A 21,234-nucleotide genomic window follows, 5' to 3' on the forward strand; every position below is an offset into this window, starting at 1 on the left:
AAACTTGAGTCACTATTTTACATTTTTATTCTTAACAAGGATATCTATGAAGTCACTCAATTTGGAGACAGTTCATATTAGAATTTACCTCAAAATTCACCTCAGTCCTAAGGCTAGTCTTTATCTTAGAGTTGAAAAGAAAAAAAAAAAAATTAAGGTCTGCTACGACCAAGGCAGCCAGTAGAGGGACTAAAAGTTTACTTATGCCATTAGCAGAATTAAACTCAGATGTTTTCCTCTCAGAACCCTGGTTCTTGGCATAAAGAATCTAGACATGTACCCCAAAAAAAAAAAATACTGCGCAAAGTATAAATCTACCTCTAGAAATATTTATTGATGGAAATCTTGTCATTTAGAATATTTAAACTTAATATCAGCCAAAAGTCCTGAGAAGAGTTCTGATAAAGATAAATACAAAAACTTTCACTTTACATATATTCTCTCAATAATTTAACATTATTGTGATGTTAAAGTAAGGCATAAAAATCTTAATATGAAAGTTTTAAAAATAAAATTAAAATAGATTTATCCAACTAAAACCTATTGCAATTTTGCAAAAATTGCTTTGGAAATGTTAAAACAAGTTATTGGCATTCAGCAGAAATAGTTTTTAAAATGTAAAAATAAGCCTAATTTTCCTTCAAATAAAAACTAACCAGGTTCTCAAATTCAAAATTTTTAGTTTTACCCAAGAAATTTAAAATGTGGGTTGGGGGGGGTGCCCCACAGGAGTTTTACTGTACCCTTAAGCTTGTCTTAGCTATTATCTTTTGAAGTGATAGTGAAAGGAAAGCAGCTCTAATATTCAGTAGACCTTTTAGTGGCTATCTCTGCTGCAAGACCAGAGGGCTCAAGTTTTCCTTCCATGCCACCATGCTCCACCATGATATCGGTGCTTTAAACAAATCCCAGAAGGACAGCCAAGTGCTTGTCTATGTTACACTTTTCCCAGGACAGGGAAAATGGGCACCAGAGATCTGCTCTCTGATTCTCTCCTGTGACAGTACCTTCAGCTTACCAACATCTATCACCAGTGAGCTATTTTACTATGGGTCAAGAAAGCTATGGCCAATGGAAATCAACAAAAAAGATGTTTAGATGTATAATGTTATATGGCTAGGCTAAAAGTATATTACCTAGCAGAAAATCAAAAACTTTCAGAAACAGCCTGTGCTTTTTTCCTATTTAAAATTTCCTTTTCAAGCAAATTACAGTGACAAGTAAAAATGTGAAGAAATGGAAAGGGCAGCTTTAAGAAATAACTACTACATCACTAAAGGTTCTCATGCATATACTGGACAAGTACCTAGCAGGATGGCAGCTAAAAATTTTGTGAGTTAAGTTCAAGACTAGAAGCTTTAAGTCCCGTTTATTTACATCTCTGTGGAATCTGCATAAATAGTAAAAATATGAAATGAAGCCTGCATTCATTATCTACCCTATTTTCCTCTAATACCATAGATAATAAAGAAGTAACAATAGATGGTCTCCTAAAATGATAAACCAACCACCTCATATTCATTTAGAAACTTTCTGACACTCCCCTTTATATTGTCAAAAATCAAATTCTATAAAAAATATAGAAACATTAATATTAAAAATATTCTATTTTAAACTTATTTCTAGAAGAAAAGCATCTAAGAATGCAATTCACATCCAAAGTCTTATTAATCATAATACTAATAAACTTTTACAACTATACAGAATTGAGAAAAGGTTTTAATACATACTGTGTAAAACAAGTCAACCAGAATCAATAACATTCTTTAGCTCAATATTGCTCAAACTTCAGACACTTGAAAATCACAACCAGAATTTTTTCAATATTTACAATATTTATATACTTAATATTTTTAACTCCGTATCATTTTTTTTAGCTTCAAACTCTAGCAATAAGACCTATGAAATCATAGTTTTGATGTGCAAATTATATTTTCTATTCAATACTCAGTGTCAGTAATACTGTTTAGCTTTTGTTTATTAAAGAATGAGAAGGTTCATTATATTACAGGGATGAATACACAACTGCTTAATTACACATTCCAAAGAAAATATAATAATTATTTAAGCCACTAACAGCCCAACAGGCTTACATTAAAATCAATACTCTGAGGCCAGAAATACAAGTTTTATGTTTGTTTTTGAATTCAGCAAGATTATTACTTTTACAGTCAAGATCCCAAGTGGTATGGCATAAGTCTTTGATGTAAAAATTCAGATATTCATCTTAAGAAATTAGTACAAATTAGTGCTTTTAAATTAATACTTTTGATTATGTAGAAGAGATTTCTGAAGGATACACACTATAAACTGATTTACCATGGTAGCCTCTGAAGAACTGAGCTGAGCAACTATATAACTTTCTCTAATGCTTAAACTTTTTAACCATGCACATTTATTACATATTCAAAACAAGTACTCTTCGAAATTAAAATGTGCTTAATATTCAAAAATAAAACTTAAAAAAAAATCTGCTAATGCATAAAAGTCTAGTACTTAGAATATGCTAAAGCATAAACTTCAAAAACATGTTAAAATTCCCCATTAAAAGAAATACACTTTTAGTTTCAAGTAACTCCATTATACAATTGTATACTAAAACAGTTCCTCTAATTCCTTATTCTTAAAAAATAGCATTAGAAAGAGATGGAATAATAAGACCAGCAAAAGCAGGAGGGAATCTTACATATTAATTTTAGCATAATGACTGAGGGGCAATATCCTAGGATGATTGAAATAATAAACTAAATACAGGTGACCCCTGAATGCAAGGTTTAGGGGCGCTGACCCCTGCAGAGTCAAAAATCTACATATAACTTTACAGTCAGTCCTTTATATCTGCAATTTCACAACCTCAGATTCAACCAACCCCCAGATGGTTGTAGTATGTAAGAAATTCCACATGATAAGTGAACCTGCACAGTTCAAACTTTTGTCATTTAAGGGTCAACCATACTAGTAATGTAAAAAATATTCACTATCAGAACTGAAAAATTACAAGCTTGACTTTGTGGAAAAAAGTGTTAGAAACTCAATAAATGATAAGTATTAGTGTATCAAAGGAAAGTATCAAAGTGAAGTAATATAAATTCAATATATCTGAAATAGTAAATGGATTGCATAGTATTAATTTCAGTAAAATATGTAATAATAACAGGTTAGGGAATTCCCTGGTGGTCCTGTAAGGGCTCCACACCCTCACTACTGATGGCCTAGTTTGATCCCTTGTCCAGGAACTAAGATGCCACAAGCCACTGTGGTGCAGCCAAAATACAAATAAAATTTAAAATTTAAAAATGTTAGAAACATAACAGAAAAAGTTAAGAAATAAACAACAAGATGAAATGAAAACACATTTTCAAAGACGGGGAAAGTTTTATACAGCAATAATGCTGGAAATCTGACCTCAAAAAAAAATACACATCTGCCTATTCTATCACAAATAATCATCTCCTTGGGTGTTGATTACCACCAAACCTACAGACATCACATTTGTAAAAGTCTGATTAAATCATATATTTAACCATTATCATTACTTCCTTCTAAATATCCACATTATGAATATACTCTCAAAAGAATCAAATATAACAGGTGTCCTACAAAAAAGATGGACTTCAACCTCAGCATTCTATTATACAAGTATCTTCAAGACCACAACTGAAAATGAAGAACCGCCTAATAAACAGTACATCTTAGTAAAGTCAGCAAAGTATCAAACTTAATAAAGGAAAATAATTCATGATAAGCACTTGGAAAAACTAACAGTCTGTTGTTTTTCATATGCTATGGCTTAAGGTCAACCTCAAAATAATTTAACTGGATAAACCAAAATGCAAGATTAGTTTTAAGAGGCCCTACTCTGGAAAAAAATAAAAAGTACAGAATTTTTGTTTTCTGGGAAAGAATTTGTGGTAATCCAATTTCAATAAGGTATTTTTAGGAGAAAATATTTAAATTTCTCCAAATTCATCATTTAGGTATATGAACTTGAGTAAAAGAATTTCTAGAAATGCACTCTGGCTAGATTCTGATCCAAACATTTATATATGCTTGTACTAAACACCTCCCCACAAGTGTTTATAGATTTAAATTTTTCAAAAGAGATGACATACTTGGGAAACAAAAAACTAACCACATAATATATGGATCTATTGTTAAAAAAATTTTTTTACAAGACTTCCTAACTATACATATGAATCCACCAAGGTTTTACATTAGAAATGAACCTCATGAAAAAGCAGATGTCACATATGGATGGGTTGGTGCCTACACAGACTGCTACATGTTTTTGCTTGATACTATATAGCACACTGAAATGGAAGCTCTAAAAACATAAGACAACTTTTCTATATAAGGATTTACATTTAATATAATCTTGTTTGGGATTAGACATTATCCATTCTGGATTAACAAAATCTAGATGTAAAGATCCTTTTGTCTTTCTACTACCTGACTTAGGCCCAATGTTCTGGATGCAATTACTTGGGTTTTCCTTCTAACTTACTGGTTTGAAAAATGAGATTGACAAAAATGTACAATAAAAATCCAAAATTTTACATTAATGTCTTCCAAAGTACATAAATGATCAGAAACCATCAAAACTCAGGCATTACATCAGAAGTCACAAAAACATCACTTTGCCTATTCCTAATAATCCGAAAGTACTAAAATCTGTCATTATCTTATGGACCCAGCCTTTGTATCAATCACCACTGTGGTTCATAGTCTAACCTTCCACAAAGGTTATTTATCATCTTCAATTTCTATGATTAAAAATAATCAATTGTTTTTAATCCTCTCAGAAGAGTTGTTTGGATGCTTCTAGTGTTTATAAACTTCAGAATAACCAGAAGACTTCGTTGATGTTTCCTGATTCCTAACTAGCTTCACCAGCTTTAAGACAAAGGGAGAGTTTTCCTTCAACACTGATACAAGCACAAAACCTGTCAATGACTAGTCAAATTACATTACCTAATAGCTAAGGCTACATTACTTTTTCTCACATACTCAGAAATGTTTTGTTTTCTAGAACAAAGTTTTTAAGAACATATAATCCTTCCAAGGACCTTCACATGTTCTTCAGCTTATCTGAGCAAAACTAATGGATGGAAAATGTTAACATGTCATTTCAAGAAAAGATTAAAAAAAAAAAAAAAAAAAGTACGTAGGACCTAGAATAAGTTTTGATTAAGTCACCACTAGGCTGGGAAAGGCTACCCACTCCAGTATTCTGTCCTAGAGAATTGACAGTCCACAGGGTCGCAAAAAGTCGGACATGACTGAGCAAATTTCACTCACTCAAGCTAATGTAAATTTGTCCTCTGATTACAACTAATTCTATTATAAGATTTTTAAGTTATAATACTTTTTAGGTTGATACAGAGCCCCTGTTTGAGTTTCCTGACACACACAGCAACTAGAGGGTGGGATGGGGAGAGATGGGAGGGAGGTTCAAAAGAGAGGGGATATATATGAATCATGAATATATATACCTAATGGATATAATATACCTATGGCTGATTCATGTTGAGGTTTGACAGAAAACAAAATTCTATAAAGCAATTATCATTCAATTAAAAAAAATAAATAAATAAAATACTTTTTAGGTGCAATTATCTCTCAATACACCAAATTTCAAATTATACAGGCCCCAACAGAAACATCATCACATAAAATAATCCTTACCAGGCTCATCCCAAATAAACCTAATTACAAACAATAAAAGGGATCATACATTTTCCATTTGACTTTTCTTCTGCACAAGAACATCTTTCATCTCATCCTAACCTGAATTCTAAAATACACTGCTGCTGCTGCTGCTAAGTTGTTTCAGTCGTGTCCAACTCTGTGTGACCCCGTAGACGGCAGCCCACCAGGCTCCCCCGTCCCTGGGATTCTCCAGGCAAGAACACTGGAGTGGGTTGCCATTTCCTTCTCCAATACATGAAAGTGAAAAGTGAAAGTGAAGTCGCTCAGTCATGTCTGACTCTTCGTGACCCCATGGACTGCAGCCTACGAGGCTCCTCCGTCCATGGGATTTTCCAGGCAAGAGTACTGGAGTGGGGTGCCATCGCCTTCTCCGAAAATACACTGCTACAAAGCCCGAAAAATGGTCTAAGATGGAAAGTTCCTCAAAGAAGCTCAAACTTTTCTTGTTTTGAAAACCAAGAACATATTTGTTTGAAGTACTCATTGTTATCAAAACATTTCTGAACAAGTTAGAAGTCTAGGGAAGGGGGAAGACTTTCGTAACACTCAGGGAAAAGTATTTTGGAGAAATCTAGAAAGCTTCAATTCAACACCAAAACCCACTATGTCCCCAGTGGCAAGGAATTTCACTTGAAACAGACAACTGATTTGAGCTTCTTGTGATGTATGCATGTCGGGTTATACAAAAACATTTACTGTTTTTTCTCAAAGGCTGCAGATTAGAAAAGGTTTTCTAAGCAGGCACTTTGCTAGATGATTAACAAATGTTCTTTTCAATCCTTAAAAACATTTTCAATTGGTATTATCACCATTTTGTGGGTGACAAAAGTGAGGCAAACTTAAGGGACTTGTCAGTCAATACAACCTCAGCTAGTAGCAGCAGAGCCTGGCACAGCCAGTTCTAACGAAGCAGTTCGTTCTTTCCCTATCACATTTCTTATTCTTAAAAATCTGGATGAAATACTCCATGTACCTACAATTCCTGTTTTTTTTTAATTCAAATAAAAGGAAATTCACAGAAATGGTAATAGGTGTTATTACACTAACAGATTACAGTGTTTATCAATCTTCACCACAATCCTACAAGATAAGATTCTTCCATTCTTATTTTCCTAATGGGGAAACTGAGGTTCAGAGATTACACAACTTGGGTGAAGAGCCGAAGAGATTTTTCTGAATTTTAAAAACAATGCCTAGAGACTTTCAGAAGTATCTTATATCAAAGGAAACTAACTGGTAGTTAACAAATTACAAACTGTCCAGGTAAAAACTTATAATTCCAATAGTAATACTGGCCGGCATATGACAATGGAGAAATCAACTGATTGACTGACTAGGGTAATAGTACTGTATTAACTACATCAGAAACTTAGTAAACTAGGAGTACAAAATCAAAAAGTACCATCAAACATACATATATATATATACACATACGTACACGCACACACATACATACACACATATACAAAATCCTGTCAACTATCCCCTACATTCATATTATTTTTCAGGGAGTGGGGAGGGACAAGGGACTCGCAAGGAAATCCAACTGAATATAACAAACAGTATTTTTACAGGGTGTTACAAGAAAAGCTAAATGCAACACAATGACAAAATGCCTGCTTTTCAGAGGAATTGAAAGAAGGCATATTCCACTAGAGAGCTCCAGATATAACCCCTACCACCTAAATGGATTCACATCTACAAGTTATACCTTTAAATAAAATTTACTTTTAAATAAAATACAAATTACTAATAAATTTTGCATGACTGTTTCATAACCAATTGCTCTCTTTTTCATAATGTGAAATATTTCATAATGTGACAAAATTAAGCATTTAACTTTACTGGGTCTTACCTTCTACACTTATAAAATAAGGAAGATGAAGTCTAACATCACTTTCAATTCTAAAGCCCCAAAATACAGTAACTATAATAATACTTACAGGAAGTCTAATGAAAAGTTCTGTCAATAGATGCAAAAAGTTCAATTTGTTTTTCCAAGAGTGTATATAAAAATTCACTAAGCTTCACACATACTATATATATTTAAGGCGTATCTCAACAAAAAAAGATGGAGGAAAGAAGAGGGATCAGGGAATAAAGACAAAATCCAAAAAACTCAGTATTCTATGGTCTGGGACCATGCTTAAATTAAGCAGATTAATAATAAGGCTAAACAAAAATTAAGTTTGTGTAAAGAAATTACTTCTTTAAAATGAAAGAAAACAGGGAATTCCATGCCAGTCCGATGGTTAAAACCCGACGCTTTAACGGCCAGGGAACTAAGATCCTGCAAGCCACATGGCTAAAAAGAGAAAATTAAAAAATAAAATGGAAAAAAAAACAGCACTGATAATACGTTAGCGTTGATCCACCAAAGGAAAAATATCCACCAAAACAATTCATAAAAGTATAAATTTGAGTGGAGTATGACGACTAAAAATAAATATTTAAAAAAATTAACATAAAATATTATAATCTCCTTACAGAAATCTGTAACACAAACATGGCTAAACAATACTTTTAGTTAATTCTGACCATAAATGACCTTAAATCAATTGAAAATAATCGAATAAGTGATATTCTTTCAATATTTGTTCCTGGTCTTTTAATTTTCAAACATAATTTAATGTATATAATTTTTCATACATAGCTTAATACTAAATTATTGACATTCTATTGCATAAAGGGAAAATATTCTCTTTGAAGAAATGGAACATATTACTTTCACCTTTTGTACTTTTATTTTCAATAATTTCTAATCAAGAATGCAATGTCTGTTCAGGATGGGGAACACATGTATACCTGTGGCGGATTCATTTTGATATTTGGCAAAACCAATACAATATTGTAAAGTTTAAAAATAAAATAAAATTTTAAAAAAATAAATTAAAGAACGCAATGTCTTTAGGATAGTCTTTTTCATTTTCTTTTAAAACCATCATACCAAGGTGGGTTTTTTCTCTTTTAGAAAATAGATTTAGCGTGTAAAATGAAGACAAATTACAGCGAGTTTCAAAGAAAATAAAACCTGGGTCTTGAAATCTGTCATAAATTACCACCTTCAAAATTACTGCTCAACAGGAAACAAATCATAGCTATGTTATACTACTTTGAGCTCAGTCAAACCTTATTAAAATATCCCTTGATTTACCCAATAGATGCGCTCCTCAAAAGTTCCTTGCAAATCAAATGTGTGTAAGTATCATCTTAAACGCACTAGGGGGAGCTCCCTATTTGAAAGAATCCTAAAACATGTGCTTTTGTCTTCTGAGGGTTCCTTTTCTAATTTACATTCCTATAAAAGAATGACTTTCTGACTTATCTACTGAACTATATTCATCCAGTTTTCATTTAACACTTAAAAAATCCCATCCTTTATCCCATGCTTATCAACTATCATTAAGACAACTTTGATCACATTATATTTACTTTTCACACTGCTTCCCTTAGGAAGCAATACAAAGCTCACTCCCCCCAAAAATAAATATATTTAATATGTTACAGATTTCAAAGCATGTAATAAATATCAGCTTTAAGTATCACTAGATTTTTATCACTGTACTTTCCAATTCAACAGGGAAAAATAACAGAAAACTAGAGGTAAATAATTTATTCAGGGGAGAAAAGTATGTCTTGTATCTACTGAGCACTTCATAACTTTTGAGGTACATTTTACCATATCTTCCCATTTCAACCTCTCATTGACTCTATAAGGGTATAAATAGCTTCATTACTGGCAATTTGGGAAACGAAGAAGCAGAGGCACAGGGTAGTAAAGTGACTGTCCAGTATGACAGAGTAATTCAATGTCAAGGTCAGATTTTAAATTCCATTTTCACATTCCTAGCCACTGCTCTTCCTTTACACAATTACAGATGGAGAAAAAAAACATTTAAACCAGTTTGATTATAGAGGGCCCTATCCCATCAGTAATTATTGAAAATAATTTCAGTGACTTTCCAAGACCCTTCAAAGCGGAGGACAGTCTCTTCAACAAATGGTGTTGGAAATACTGGATGTCCACATGCAAATGAATGAAGCTGGACCCTTACTCCCCGTATCATACACCAAAATTAATTCCAAATGGATTAAAGACATAAATGTTAAGATGTAAAAGTAAACCTCCTAAAAGAAAATACAGGGGGAAAGCGTGAATACATTGGATTTGGCAATGATTTCTTGGATATGACACCAAAAGCAAAGGCAGTAAAAGATAAAGAGGAATACACCAAAAATAAACGTCTGTAAAAAGGACAATCAACAGAACAAAAAGGCAACTCATGGAAGGGGAGAAAATATCTGCAAATCGCACATCTGATAAGAGGGTACTATCTAGAATATTTAAAGAACTCCCACAAATCAACAGAAGAAAGTAACAATTAAAAAAGAAGCAAAGGACTTGAACAGACATTTCTCCAAAACCAATATACAAATGTCCACCCAGCATATGAAGAAATGTACAATATAAATAATATTAAATAATTAGGTAAATGCAAATAAACCAATAAGATAACATCTCAAACCCATTAAAAGGGCTAATATTAGAAAAAAGGAAAATAGTGTTATCAAGCATGTGGAGAAATTGAAATCCTTGTGCACTACTGGTGGGAACAGTAAACAGTGTAACCTTTATGTAGAACAATATGGCCTTTTCTTAAATTTTTAAAACACAGAATTATCAAACAATCTAGCAATTCTACTTCAGGGTGTAAAGAACTGAAAGCAGGATCTCAGGAGACACTTGCACACCATGTTCACAGCAGCATTACTCACAATGGCCAAAAGGTGGAAGCAGCCCAAGTGTTCATCACTAATGCACAGGCAAAATGTGGTATGCACAGAGAAAACTTAAATGTGGTATACACATACAATGGAATATTATTTTGTCATAAAAAGAAATGATACCCTGATCCATGCTACAACATGGAATACTCGATGATTCCATTTACAGCAGGTATCTCTAGAGCAGTCAAATTTATAGAAACAGAAAGTAGAATGGTGCTGTTCTTTGACTGCCAGTGGTTGGGGCTAGGGGGAAATAAGGAGTTATTGTTTTGAAAGGAGTTTCAGTTTTGAAAGATGAAAATGTTCTAGAAACTGGCTTCACAATAACCTGAACACTATGAACACTACTGAACTGTTCATTTAAAAATAGTTAGGATGGTATATTTGCTATTACATGTTTAAATTTAAAAAGTAGGAAAAAAAGGTTCAGGGACTTCAGCACAGAATGTTCAAGGATAATAATCTACTTTCTTTTGAAAAGATATCTATAGGTCAATAAATACCAAACTACTGTTTATACATTTCTCGGTAGACTAATGGAAACCAAAAACCCAACTGGGAATCAAGTTTTCATTACTTCACCTACCAGTGTTAAAAGAGAAACCTTTATTACATACTATCTGTGAACTAAATGGGTACCGCTTTGGTGAAGAGAAAAAAGCAGTATTACTAGAAATCTACCTGAATTATCTGCTTCATTCACAAATAGCTCTTTATGCTGAAGAATAAAATTGGCTGGCATTATTCTCCCTGAGATTCACTCAATTTGATCTTGTCTAAAAGCCACCATTTTTCAATGAGGTAAACACTTGGAATAGAAATCCCTCAAAAAATTAAACACATATTTTATCTCCTTTTATGTTATTATTCAAGGGTTGTCTTCACCAAAGGTATAGAGTAGAAGGTACCATTCTAAGTCCTGGAACAACAGAATCAGTACTAGTGTATTGAGTAGCAGGAGTGTGGAATCAGTCCAGTGACAAAAATGATGAACTGCAGGTCAGAGTAATATTTAGAAGCTAAACCTAACTGGAACCTAACTTTAACAATGTTGAAAATAATAGAACAACTTGCTAAAGTATGAAAAATAAACCAATCTACATATGAAATTTTAATCAAATATACATGTCCAACAGATATTAAGGCCAGATCAAATTTTCAGTGCCTCTTAAAAATTCAGCATTATTTGAAACCCTAGTGAACACATGTTAAAAAAAAAAATTTATCACATTTACCTGCAATGATAGCAATTGACTAATTGCTAAATAACTAATTTAGTTATTACTAAAATTTATAAGGAAGACTGACTACACATCATCCCATGAGTATAGAAATATCAGCAAATGGTACTAATTGTCAGATTTATAAGGACTTCAACATGCAAGGAATTTATTAGTGAGATAGCCACCGTGCTTGAGAAAACATTCACGAATATCCATTTTTTTCCCAGCCACTTTAACCTTGCTGAAGCCCTGCAAGTTCTTACTATACTAATAGCTCAACATGTTTTATTTTTAAGTATGTTAATGCAACAAATAGATATTAAAAACTCTTGGAATTGACTCTGGAAACCTGTATGTGCACGTATGTGGGTGGGAGGAACGTGTGGAGGTATCTGTATAAATATGCAGATATATATAAACCCCATTTAAGTGTTTTAGGAAAACTTTTTCAGAAGCTTATATAAAGTTTTCAGATGCTTTATAAACTCAATATGCCCTTTCATCTAGCTCACCTTTTCTCATTTCCTTCAACTACTGAGATTATACAATAGTATTTAGTACTACGGGCTCCACAGATCCTAGGACAGAGTATGAGAGGGAAAGTACTTAATGTAGAAACACTGAGGTTACAGAAAACAGGTATTCCACAAAAAATAGGCAGACAATCTCACAAAGAAAACATGAACTATTCACTATTAAATATATGAGACACTCAAAATTCTCTATCATTTGTCTTTTTTAACAAGAAAATATATATTTAAATCAGCAAGAAAAAAACCTCATGATGAAAAATAGCTTCTGAAAAGACATTTTCTTCTAATTAAAAGACTACTCAATCATCATTTTCATTTGGAAAATTATGGCTTCGTAAGTTACTTTAATGCTAGTATCATTTTTATGTGCCGACTCAGGATATTACTCCTTGCCTCTTCACTTATTCATCAAAATAACTAAAAGGCATAATCTCTACCCCTTGTTGAATCAATAAATCCTGACATTCAAAAACATCCTCATCTCCAGGCTCTTCTCTTGGTGCAAGTGGTAAGAGCACAGCAGGACCACATTCAACCTCAAACTTGCGTGAACTTTACAGACAAGAACGTAAGTGCTCCCTGGTGGAAGGCAACAATTGTGAAAAAGAAAATATAGGTTTAAGTTACAAATGTCCTCAGCCTCTCCATGACAGTTTTTTCCAAGGAAACACCTAAAAAATATTTTTAATAGGAGGTAGGAAGTAAATATGTCTAAAAGTCTTTCCCACTTATGAAATGTGATACAGAAAATTAATACTCCTGCTATACACTGACAACCTAACAACCAAGTAACAAGTATATCTAATAATAAGGAAATAAGGATAACCGAGTAAGGGCAGGTTTCTTATTTGACTTTGAACTCAAAATTTAGATGGAGACCTTAAGCACTAAGACTGCATAGTACTACAGATAACAAAGGAATCTGAAAGGGAAATAAAGAAACAAACTGAAAAGTTCATGGCAAATCTGCCTAAATTACTAACAGTTGAAACATAAAGCAGCATAGAAAGGGGAAACAGATTACTGTATAAGAAAATACACATTTACTAATTAAACAATGGAAGTACAATTCCATAAAAACAGAAACAAACTGGCTCCAAGTTGAAATGTATACTTTAAATGCAATAGGACTACGTTCAACCATTTCCAAAGATGTTCAGGCAATGAATAGTCATCCCTAAGAACTAAAGGGTAAACATTTCTAAAACAAAAGAACAATTCTGCTTCTATATAGAAAAAAAAACTAAAAGCTGTAGTTGTGGGAAGAATTTCCCTGAAACTTGTGAAACTAAGGAAAAGTGTGGCTGATGGAATTTGTGAAAAGAATAAAATGTATACCAAAATGTGTCACTGTGGTAATAGTGCTCTGCACAACACAGAACCTGTCATCCTTTACTTCCTGGGCCAGTTACCCAAAAAAGTGTCATCATGGACCACCTTGCATTATCCCATAGTGACCATCATGTGATTTAAGTATCTTGTCTCATCTTCAAACAGCTAAGAGCAAGAGTATTAGAGGAACTGGGGGAATTCAGGGAGAAAGGAAGGGCTCTTTCAAATTTTCCAACAGCCTCTCTTCCAAGGGTTGGGAGTTTAAAAACAAAATTCTGGACCTGCCATTTAACTCAAGAATGATTTCAGAATTCTTCCTGCAGTGGCTTAGCGGACACACTTCAAAAACTGAGAAATCTTAATGTACTCAGCCAGTACATTGAAAATCTTTTCACCTTTCAGAATTGTTATACAACACGGTTAAACTAAGCCCTTTTGCAACAAATAGAATAATTTCCTCTAACATTTTAAGATCATTTTAATTAACTAGTGTGTGTCAGTCATTGCAAGGGTTGCAGTTGCCAGTGGGTAGGCCATCAGAGAAACAGTGTGGTGAAACAGGATGTTTTCCTTTTATTTCCTGAGTGAACTTTAAGGGATTAAAACTAAATTTATGTCAACTTTATGGCATTCAGATTCAAATTCTGAACCCAAATACATTTTAAGAAACAAACAAAAAAAAAACCTGAGGGCTACAAAACCATATACATTGTGGTCAGAATTCCACTTTTGTATTATGTGCATTCTGTATTTTAATCTGCAATGTTTCATATTTGTATTTCACGGTATATAGCTTTTGGACTGGGCTGCTTGTCCACAAAAAGAAAAATTAACTGTGTTTCCACCTTAATATTCAACCTACCTGCCCATAGTTGTCTATGCCAGTTACTAATCTATTTAAATTTAATAAATCAAAAGCTGTCCTTAAGGATTGGCCAAGAGTCGTAAGTCCTTCAGCTTGAAGGTTTTTCAGTTCATTCATAAACGTTGCATGGTTTTCTTTCCATCCGGCCTGAAAAGAAAAATGTGAGAATTTCTTTTTTTCATCTTTTAAAGCCAGGTACACATGGACGGCCTTTAACAATCTGCCGTTCACCAAGCAGCTGCTCGACTTTACTGTACGGTTTGGGGTAAAGTGTCAATGCCGTCTCTCTGTTAAAGAAACTCTCTTCCAGAGGTGGCCGAGAATAAACCTGCTGGCTCTACAGCTTTCCGTGGCTACCAGCCTTAATACTTCATAACTTTCCGGGGAGATGCACTCCCCAACCTCGTGCCCAAAAATCCGGGGATGCAGAGGTACTGGTGGAAAGCAGAAGTGAGCAGCACTTCCGAAGTTCACCCGGAGCTGTCCCACCGGCCCCGCGGCCCTCTCGGGGAGAATCCGGAGACCCGGCCCCGCTGCACCCCACCCCACCCCTCATCGCAAGCCCCCCGCCCGCCAGCCCGCCCCGGCCTCGGGCCGATTCCCCTTTAATGCAAACCCGGGCTCTGCACGGCCGGGCCCGGCTGTCACTCGGGCTAACTTGAATAAATATCCCCCACAGTTCATTGCTGCCGCTCACGCCGCGGAGGGGAAATGTCGGCCATGTTGATCGCCGCGCCGCCGCCGCCGCCGCCGCCGGGCCGGGCTGGGGAGGGGACGGCGGTGGCCCGGCGACTCCGCGCCGCGCCGGGACGCTCCGGAGCGGGGGGAGGGGGTGGGAGCCCGCAGGGGAAAAGACCTCAGCGCCTAGAGCACGGCGGGTGGGGGAGGGGAGCATAAGGAAGGGTGAATGGGGGGGCGGGGAGGGCGAGAGAGGAAGGGACGGGGAAGGGGAGGGGGAGGGCGAGGGCTGTTACCTTGATAGCATAGGGTGGCTCTTCGAAAGTGACCAGCATATACCTGTCTCCTCGGCTGGCAGGGTCCCGGGCACGGAGCTGAGGGAGAACGGGTGGAAAACGGGAGCAGGAACAGGGCGGGCGAGAGGGAAGCACACAGGCGAGGTTAGCAGGCGGAGAAGGGGCGCTCAGCGGCCCCGCCGCCCCCCCCCCCCCCCCCCCCCAGTTACCGCACACGCCGCGGCCGCCCCCACCCCCCAACACACACACACACCGGCCCTCCCCCAACACACACACACACCACCCGGGGCCGGAGCCCGGGCCCTGGCCGAGCCCGGCTCGCAGCTCCCGGCCGCCCGCCGCCCGCGCGGTGGGGGAGGGGGTCCCCGAGCCCGGCAGCTCCCGCAGTCAGGTCCCCGACACCTCCGCCTCGCCGCCCTCCCCCCAACCCCTGCCGCCCGCGGGCCGCCGGGCTGGGGTCGCCCCCCGGGCTCGGTCGGTCGGTACCTTCATGAAGGTCTCTACCGCGCCTTTGGCCGTGTCCAGGTAGGTGGTGCCCAGATGGCTGCGCTGGTTCATAGAGGCAGACGTGTCTATCAGGAACAGTAAGATGGGCATAGTGCTGGCCGGGGACACCGGGGCCCGAGGTGGTGGAGAAAGAGGAGATGGTAGAGGTGGAGGCGCCGGTGGCGGCGGTGGCGGCGGCGGCAACCGCCGCTAACGCGGGGCGGGGGAGCGCGGCCCCCGGGAGGAAAACACCGTCTGGGTCTTTCCTCCGGCTGCGGGGAGTTTCTCCCCCGATAGTTGAGAGGAAACTCCCCGGACCCAGTCCTCCCCGTCGTACCCCCGCCTCCTCCGCCTCCTCCTGCCTGCCTGCCCGCTGGGGCGGGCGCCCGGCCGTCTGTCTGTCGGTCCGTTCCCCCCCCGCCTCGGGGGTCCCGTCCCCGCTCCCGGCCCCTGTGTGTGTCCCAGCGGGAGACGGGCCTGGCTCCCTACCCCACCCCCGGCGCTGGGAGTGGGGACCTGGGAGCTGGCGAAGAGGGGAGTGGGCTGAGGGGAGATTGGCCCTGGGGCTGTTGGGAGAAGTTTCAGGGACTCCCTCCGCACCCCGGCGGTGTCACCACTTTCTCAGCCCCTCTCGCTACTGAAGCGCTTTTCTCCCTCACACTCCGGTTTTAACTCGGGCAGGGGCCGCAGAGGCTCCGCCCTCTGACACGTCCTCTGCCCACGTGACGCACCGCCCCGCTATTCTATTGGCTGGCCCCTGGCCTCTTATTAGCATATTCAAACAGCTCTGGGGCGGGGAAAGCTTGGAGGCCGGCTCCGGGAACAGTTATGGAGCACGCGCAGAGGCGGGGCGTCGGGTGCGCGCGAGAGCGAGCGCGAGGGGCGAGCAGGCGGGCCGGCCGACGCGGAGGCGGGCTCCGGGAAGGGGCGGAGACTGACCACGGAAGGTCCGTGGGGCGGGGGCTGCGTCGGCGCGCCCAGGGCCGGCGCGGTTGTGAGTCTGCGCATCAGGCACGGCGGCCTCTCCTTGGCTGTCGGAGGTGGTAGGGGTCGGGGGAAGGGAAATGGAGGTTGGCCTCAGCTCCTCTTCCGAGGTCTTGGTAGCAAACCCCTTCACTGTGGGCCAGCGAGGAGGGATGAGTAGCGCGATCAAAAGCCCGGGTAGGAGTTAGCGGCAAGCCCGCGGTCGCCCCCCAGAGGAGGGCTCTGGGCCGGCGGTCGTCGGAGGAGGTTCCTTGGCCCTCGGAGGGCCGGCCCCGGCGCGGGCGGGGCGGGGGAGGGGAAGTGAGAGGTTGTTTATGACCAGGGACTAATCTCCGCTAGTCACACCGCTCCCGCTGGGGAGTGGGGACCACGGGCAACCCTCGCCCGCAGCCGCGCTTGGCCCTGGGCAGCGACCGAGGGCGAGGGCTGGACCTGGCCAGTACCCCTCTCGTTGCAGGACCCACCAAAAAGGATACAAACCATTTTTTTCCCCCTAACTCAGCCCTAAAAGGACAGTGGGGAAAGATTCACCTATCGATAAACTGTTTATTGCCCTTTTTATACTGGGAGGGAAATAACCCGTCTTACCCAAAGAAGTAACCCCTGTCAAGCCATATTTACTTAGAGCCATCGAATGTTAGTTTTCAGAGCTAAAAGGGACGCTGGCAAATCATAATCCATTACTCTTTATTTACTTGGCTGCCCAGGTGACACATAAGATTGGTTCTGCATAACCCTTCCAGTGCTCTTTCACATACACTGTATCAGGCTCCATTCAGATACTGCATGAGGGAAGACATCCTCGGTTAAAAACCAGCGCCTGTCATCAAGCCAGATGACATAATGAATCTTCAATGTCCGAGGAAAAGTTTCCTCAAATGTACTAGTCGACAGTTTGACTTAGGGACATACAACCCATATAAGACAAGACTCCCCTACTAGCCTTACATTTCTACCGTTTATTCTGAAATTCTTAATTATTTGCCTACTGGTCATTGAAATAAATTGTTCCTATTACTGTTAACATGAAACATGTTTTGTGGCACTTTTTTTAAATTTTGAATTTTTTAACTTGGACTTTTACTAACATTTAAGATAGTCTCTGAACTTTTGTTATAGTAGGGCTAGTTCAATAATACACTGTTCTGTGAGTAGGTTCCACAGACGAGTAAAGTATTTTTAAGAGATTTAGACCACAATAGAGAGATTACATCCAGTGTTTACTAAGTGGAGTTAAAAATGATTAAAATAGTATTCCTGCCTTCAAAGAACTTATGGTTTTTCTAGAAAAATATAGCCCATATATTATTAGCTACTACAGAACAGAAAGTGATTAGATACTAAATAATTCAGAAAAGAGAAAATGTTATTTCCCTGGGGAAATAACATTTTCTAGGGTCAGTAGGTTTAAGTGGTCCCTTAAAGCAATGTTTCCCAAAATGGAATCCTAGACCTGAAGATAAAGAATTAAGAGTTCCTTGATACTTTAAAATTTTTGTTTTTATTTTAATGACAATATTCAAATTGTTTTATAAGTCACAAAAACAAAAATTTTTTTCAAAGTGATAATTTGCAACTGAAAGAACTCTTGATAGAATTTGTCCCCAGTTTTCTCTGTCAGTGCTTTTCAAACTGTGGTCTATGGATTCCTGCCTGTCAGAAAATGTATTCTCTGGAATCATAAGAATTTTTTTTTTACATTTCTCAGATTTGAGAAACACTGCTTTAAAAGATTGATAGGATTTGAATATGTGGGTAAAGGAAAAGAAGCTTCTGATGAAAATCCCTTCTAGACATTGAAAATGTAGTAAAGAAAGGAAGTTAGCACAGCACTGACAGTGGCTTCTTGGGGAACAATCAAGTTCAGCTTGGGCTGGAGCATCAGATACAGGAAGAACAGTATAAGATCCAGAAAGGTGGGTCAGGTCCAGAGGGTCTTTATGCCAGGCTAAGACATAGAAATTTTTTTTCCATATAAATTGGAGTTTTTAGTTAGTACAAAGTAGTGTTTGAAAGGAATCAAACTAGAGTGAAGTAAATGAGCATGTGTTAATACTGACCTTAGCTATTACTGTTATTTGCAATCATTTCCAATGGAGCCAGCATGGTCTTTCTTCCCCAACTCCATGGAGTTGGTCGACGGTTGCACTAGGGTCATAGTGGAGGTATATGATAGACCTGGGATTAGACACAAAGATCAAGAGAGCCAAGTCCAAGGAGCCAACCTGGGGCATATAACCAGAAACTACCCTTATAGTGGCACCTGAGATCAAAGACCAGGATTCCAGTTGAGAAGTCCAGAAGTATTGGACGGCAAAGCTCCGAGTAAAACAGGAAAGAAATCAGGACATACATAGACAGCAAATCAAAAGGCCACCTGAAACCAGGAAGCATTGACGAGTAGTCCCTAGACAAAACTGTGAGAAGTAGGCCAAGTTTATTCTTAGTGACTCTGGTTGACAATTAAGCTGTTAGTTGATGATGGCTTAAGCCTGTGGTTCTGGGCCAGAAGACGTGCATCAGCATTATCAATAGAGCTTAAAAATAATAATGAATGTACCAAACCCCCAAGCCCAGAGTACAGTGATACAGGAAAACTGCGATGAGCCTTCGATACCTCATTTTTTAAAAAGCTGTTCAGATGAATCTTAAATAATGCTGATTATGAACTATATGCCTAAAAGTATAAGAATAATGTATGTGTCTAGCCTCTAGTAGTACTCAGTAACTAAAAATTCACATAACCTTCGAGTATTACATTATCTAAAACTCCTAAAATCTGCAAACTAAAGGGGGAAAAAAACTATAAATGTGGCACCAATATAGACAACAGCGAATTTCATCATATGCTTATTTAATTGTTTGAATTCAACTAGGTTTGACAAAAATGTAAAATGAGAAAGCAAAATAATGCCAGAGACTCTCACTGTTCCACTCTGTGAGCTTAGGCCTTGAAGGAAGCACAGATGGAAACATGAATCTCTTCTTCACCTAATCTCTGTGATTCTACAATGTGATTCCAGAAAGATTCTGGTTATATGTAGGCTTATATCTCTAAAACAACCCATCATATGCAAGCCAACTATTTCATCAGACTCAACTGAAGAAACTGAGCTCTTGCAACGCTAGAGGGGAAACTAGTTGGAGTAGTATGTGCTAAACCCTGTCCTGGGGCAAGCTGAGGGATTAGGAAAAATTTTTCTGGGAGGACATTGGTTGGAAGAAGTATGTGGGAGAAAACATGGTCTTTGCTGCTGTTTTTAAAGGAATGCTGCCCAAATGCTATGGCTCCTGATTTAAAAGGGAAGGAATAAATTATACAAAACCCTTAAAGATTAGTGACTCTGGCTTAAACAATAGCCTAAATTGTTGAAATGGAGCTATTCTAACAGAATTAAGAACTGACGAATTATATTCATTTGTAGGAGCCAATCAGAGCCTTTTAAATTATTTTAAAACTAATTAAGCAGGGTAACACAGTTAAAAAATAATGATGTGCCAGTGACTTGGCTTATGGTATCTGGATGTGCCATCTGAGCAGAATAATCAGATGAACTTAGTGTTCCTCATATGTAACCTAACAAAGTTTCTTTTGGCTGTCTTACCATTCGTTTCCTCAGTTGTCTGCTTTACTCTTTGAGACCACAACAGTCAGTGATGTTGAGAGTTTGAGAACATCAGACAAACGTGAAGTGATAAACAAAAAACATCAGATGTGAAATTATGCAGCAGAAAGTATTTGAAAAGTATTTGAATAATACATATATAAGGAAATTTAATTTAATTTTGGTCATCCTAATTTATGATGTTATATAATGCCAATTATATAATTGGTATTAATCCTCGGGGGCCGGAGGGTGGTTGGAATGCTACTAGAGAACACTGTTAACAAGAGGGACTTCCCTAGTGGTCCACTGGCTAAGAATCCACACTCCCAATGCAGGGGGCCCAGGTTCCATCTCTGGTCAGGGCACTAGATCCCACATACCACAACTAAGACCCGGCACAGCAAAATAATAAAATTTTTTTAAACGGAAATTAGACCTTTCCAACGAGCAGTGTTTCACAGTAATAGCTGAAGACTTAGGCAACTCAAAATGAGTATTGAAAATGAACATATCCAGAATGAGAATTAGAATCACAGTGGAACAGTTTCTCTATCAAAGGAGCCTAAAACATAGCAGTAATTATGTTTACAGATAGATAATGAAAATACACTCATAAGTCAGCAGACCCCAGATAGGATACAGCAAGACCTGTCTTAGAGGATTGTTTTAGAAATGCAAGATAACACACCATATTTTATCAATTCTGAGACACCATGGGTTCTAAGACATGCT

The 21,234-nt window shown here is 38.4% G+C and overlaps 1 protein-coding gene across 6 annotated transcripts in view; it reads right to left on the minus strand.

The window, feature by feature from the left end:
* INTS6 (integrator complex subunit 6) overlaps nt 1–16,549 on the minus strand; it is a 104,462-nt gene extending 87,913 nt beyond the window's left edge. For 5 of the 6 annotated variants that reach the window (XR_009496674.1, XR_009496676.1, XR_009496677.1 and 2 more), the window contains exons 1-3: nt 15,911–16,549; nt 15,425–15,502; nt 14,448–14,597 (exon numbers count right to left, since the gene is read on the minus strand). Coding sequence is in view for 2 of the 6 variants with exons in the window: in XM_025000046.2 (XP_024855814.1) it covers nt 14,448–14,597; nt 15,425–15,502; nt 15,911–16,021 (339 nt within the window). In the remaining 4 variants the exon portion in view is untranslated. Of the gene's footprint in view, nt 1–14,447; nt 14,598–15,424; nt 15,503–15,704; nt 15,776–15,910 lie in introns of those variants that run through there. The other variant, XM_025000047.2, reaches the window with a different exon arrangement.
* Nucleotides 16,550–21,234: the final 4,685 nt, after the last annotated feature.

The sequence above is a fragment of the Bos taurus genome, chromosome 12 (assembly GCF_002263795.3).
Source record: "Bos taurus isolate L1 Dominette 01449 registration number 42190680 breed Hereford chromosome 12, ARS-UCD2.0, whole genome shotgun sequence".
In the NCBI taxonomy this organism is placed as follows: Eukaryota; Metazoa; Chordata; class Mammalia; order Artiodactyla; family Bovidae; genus Bos; species Bos taurus.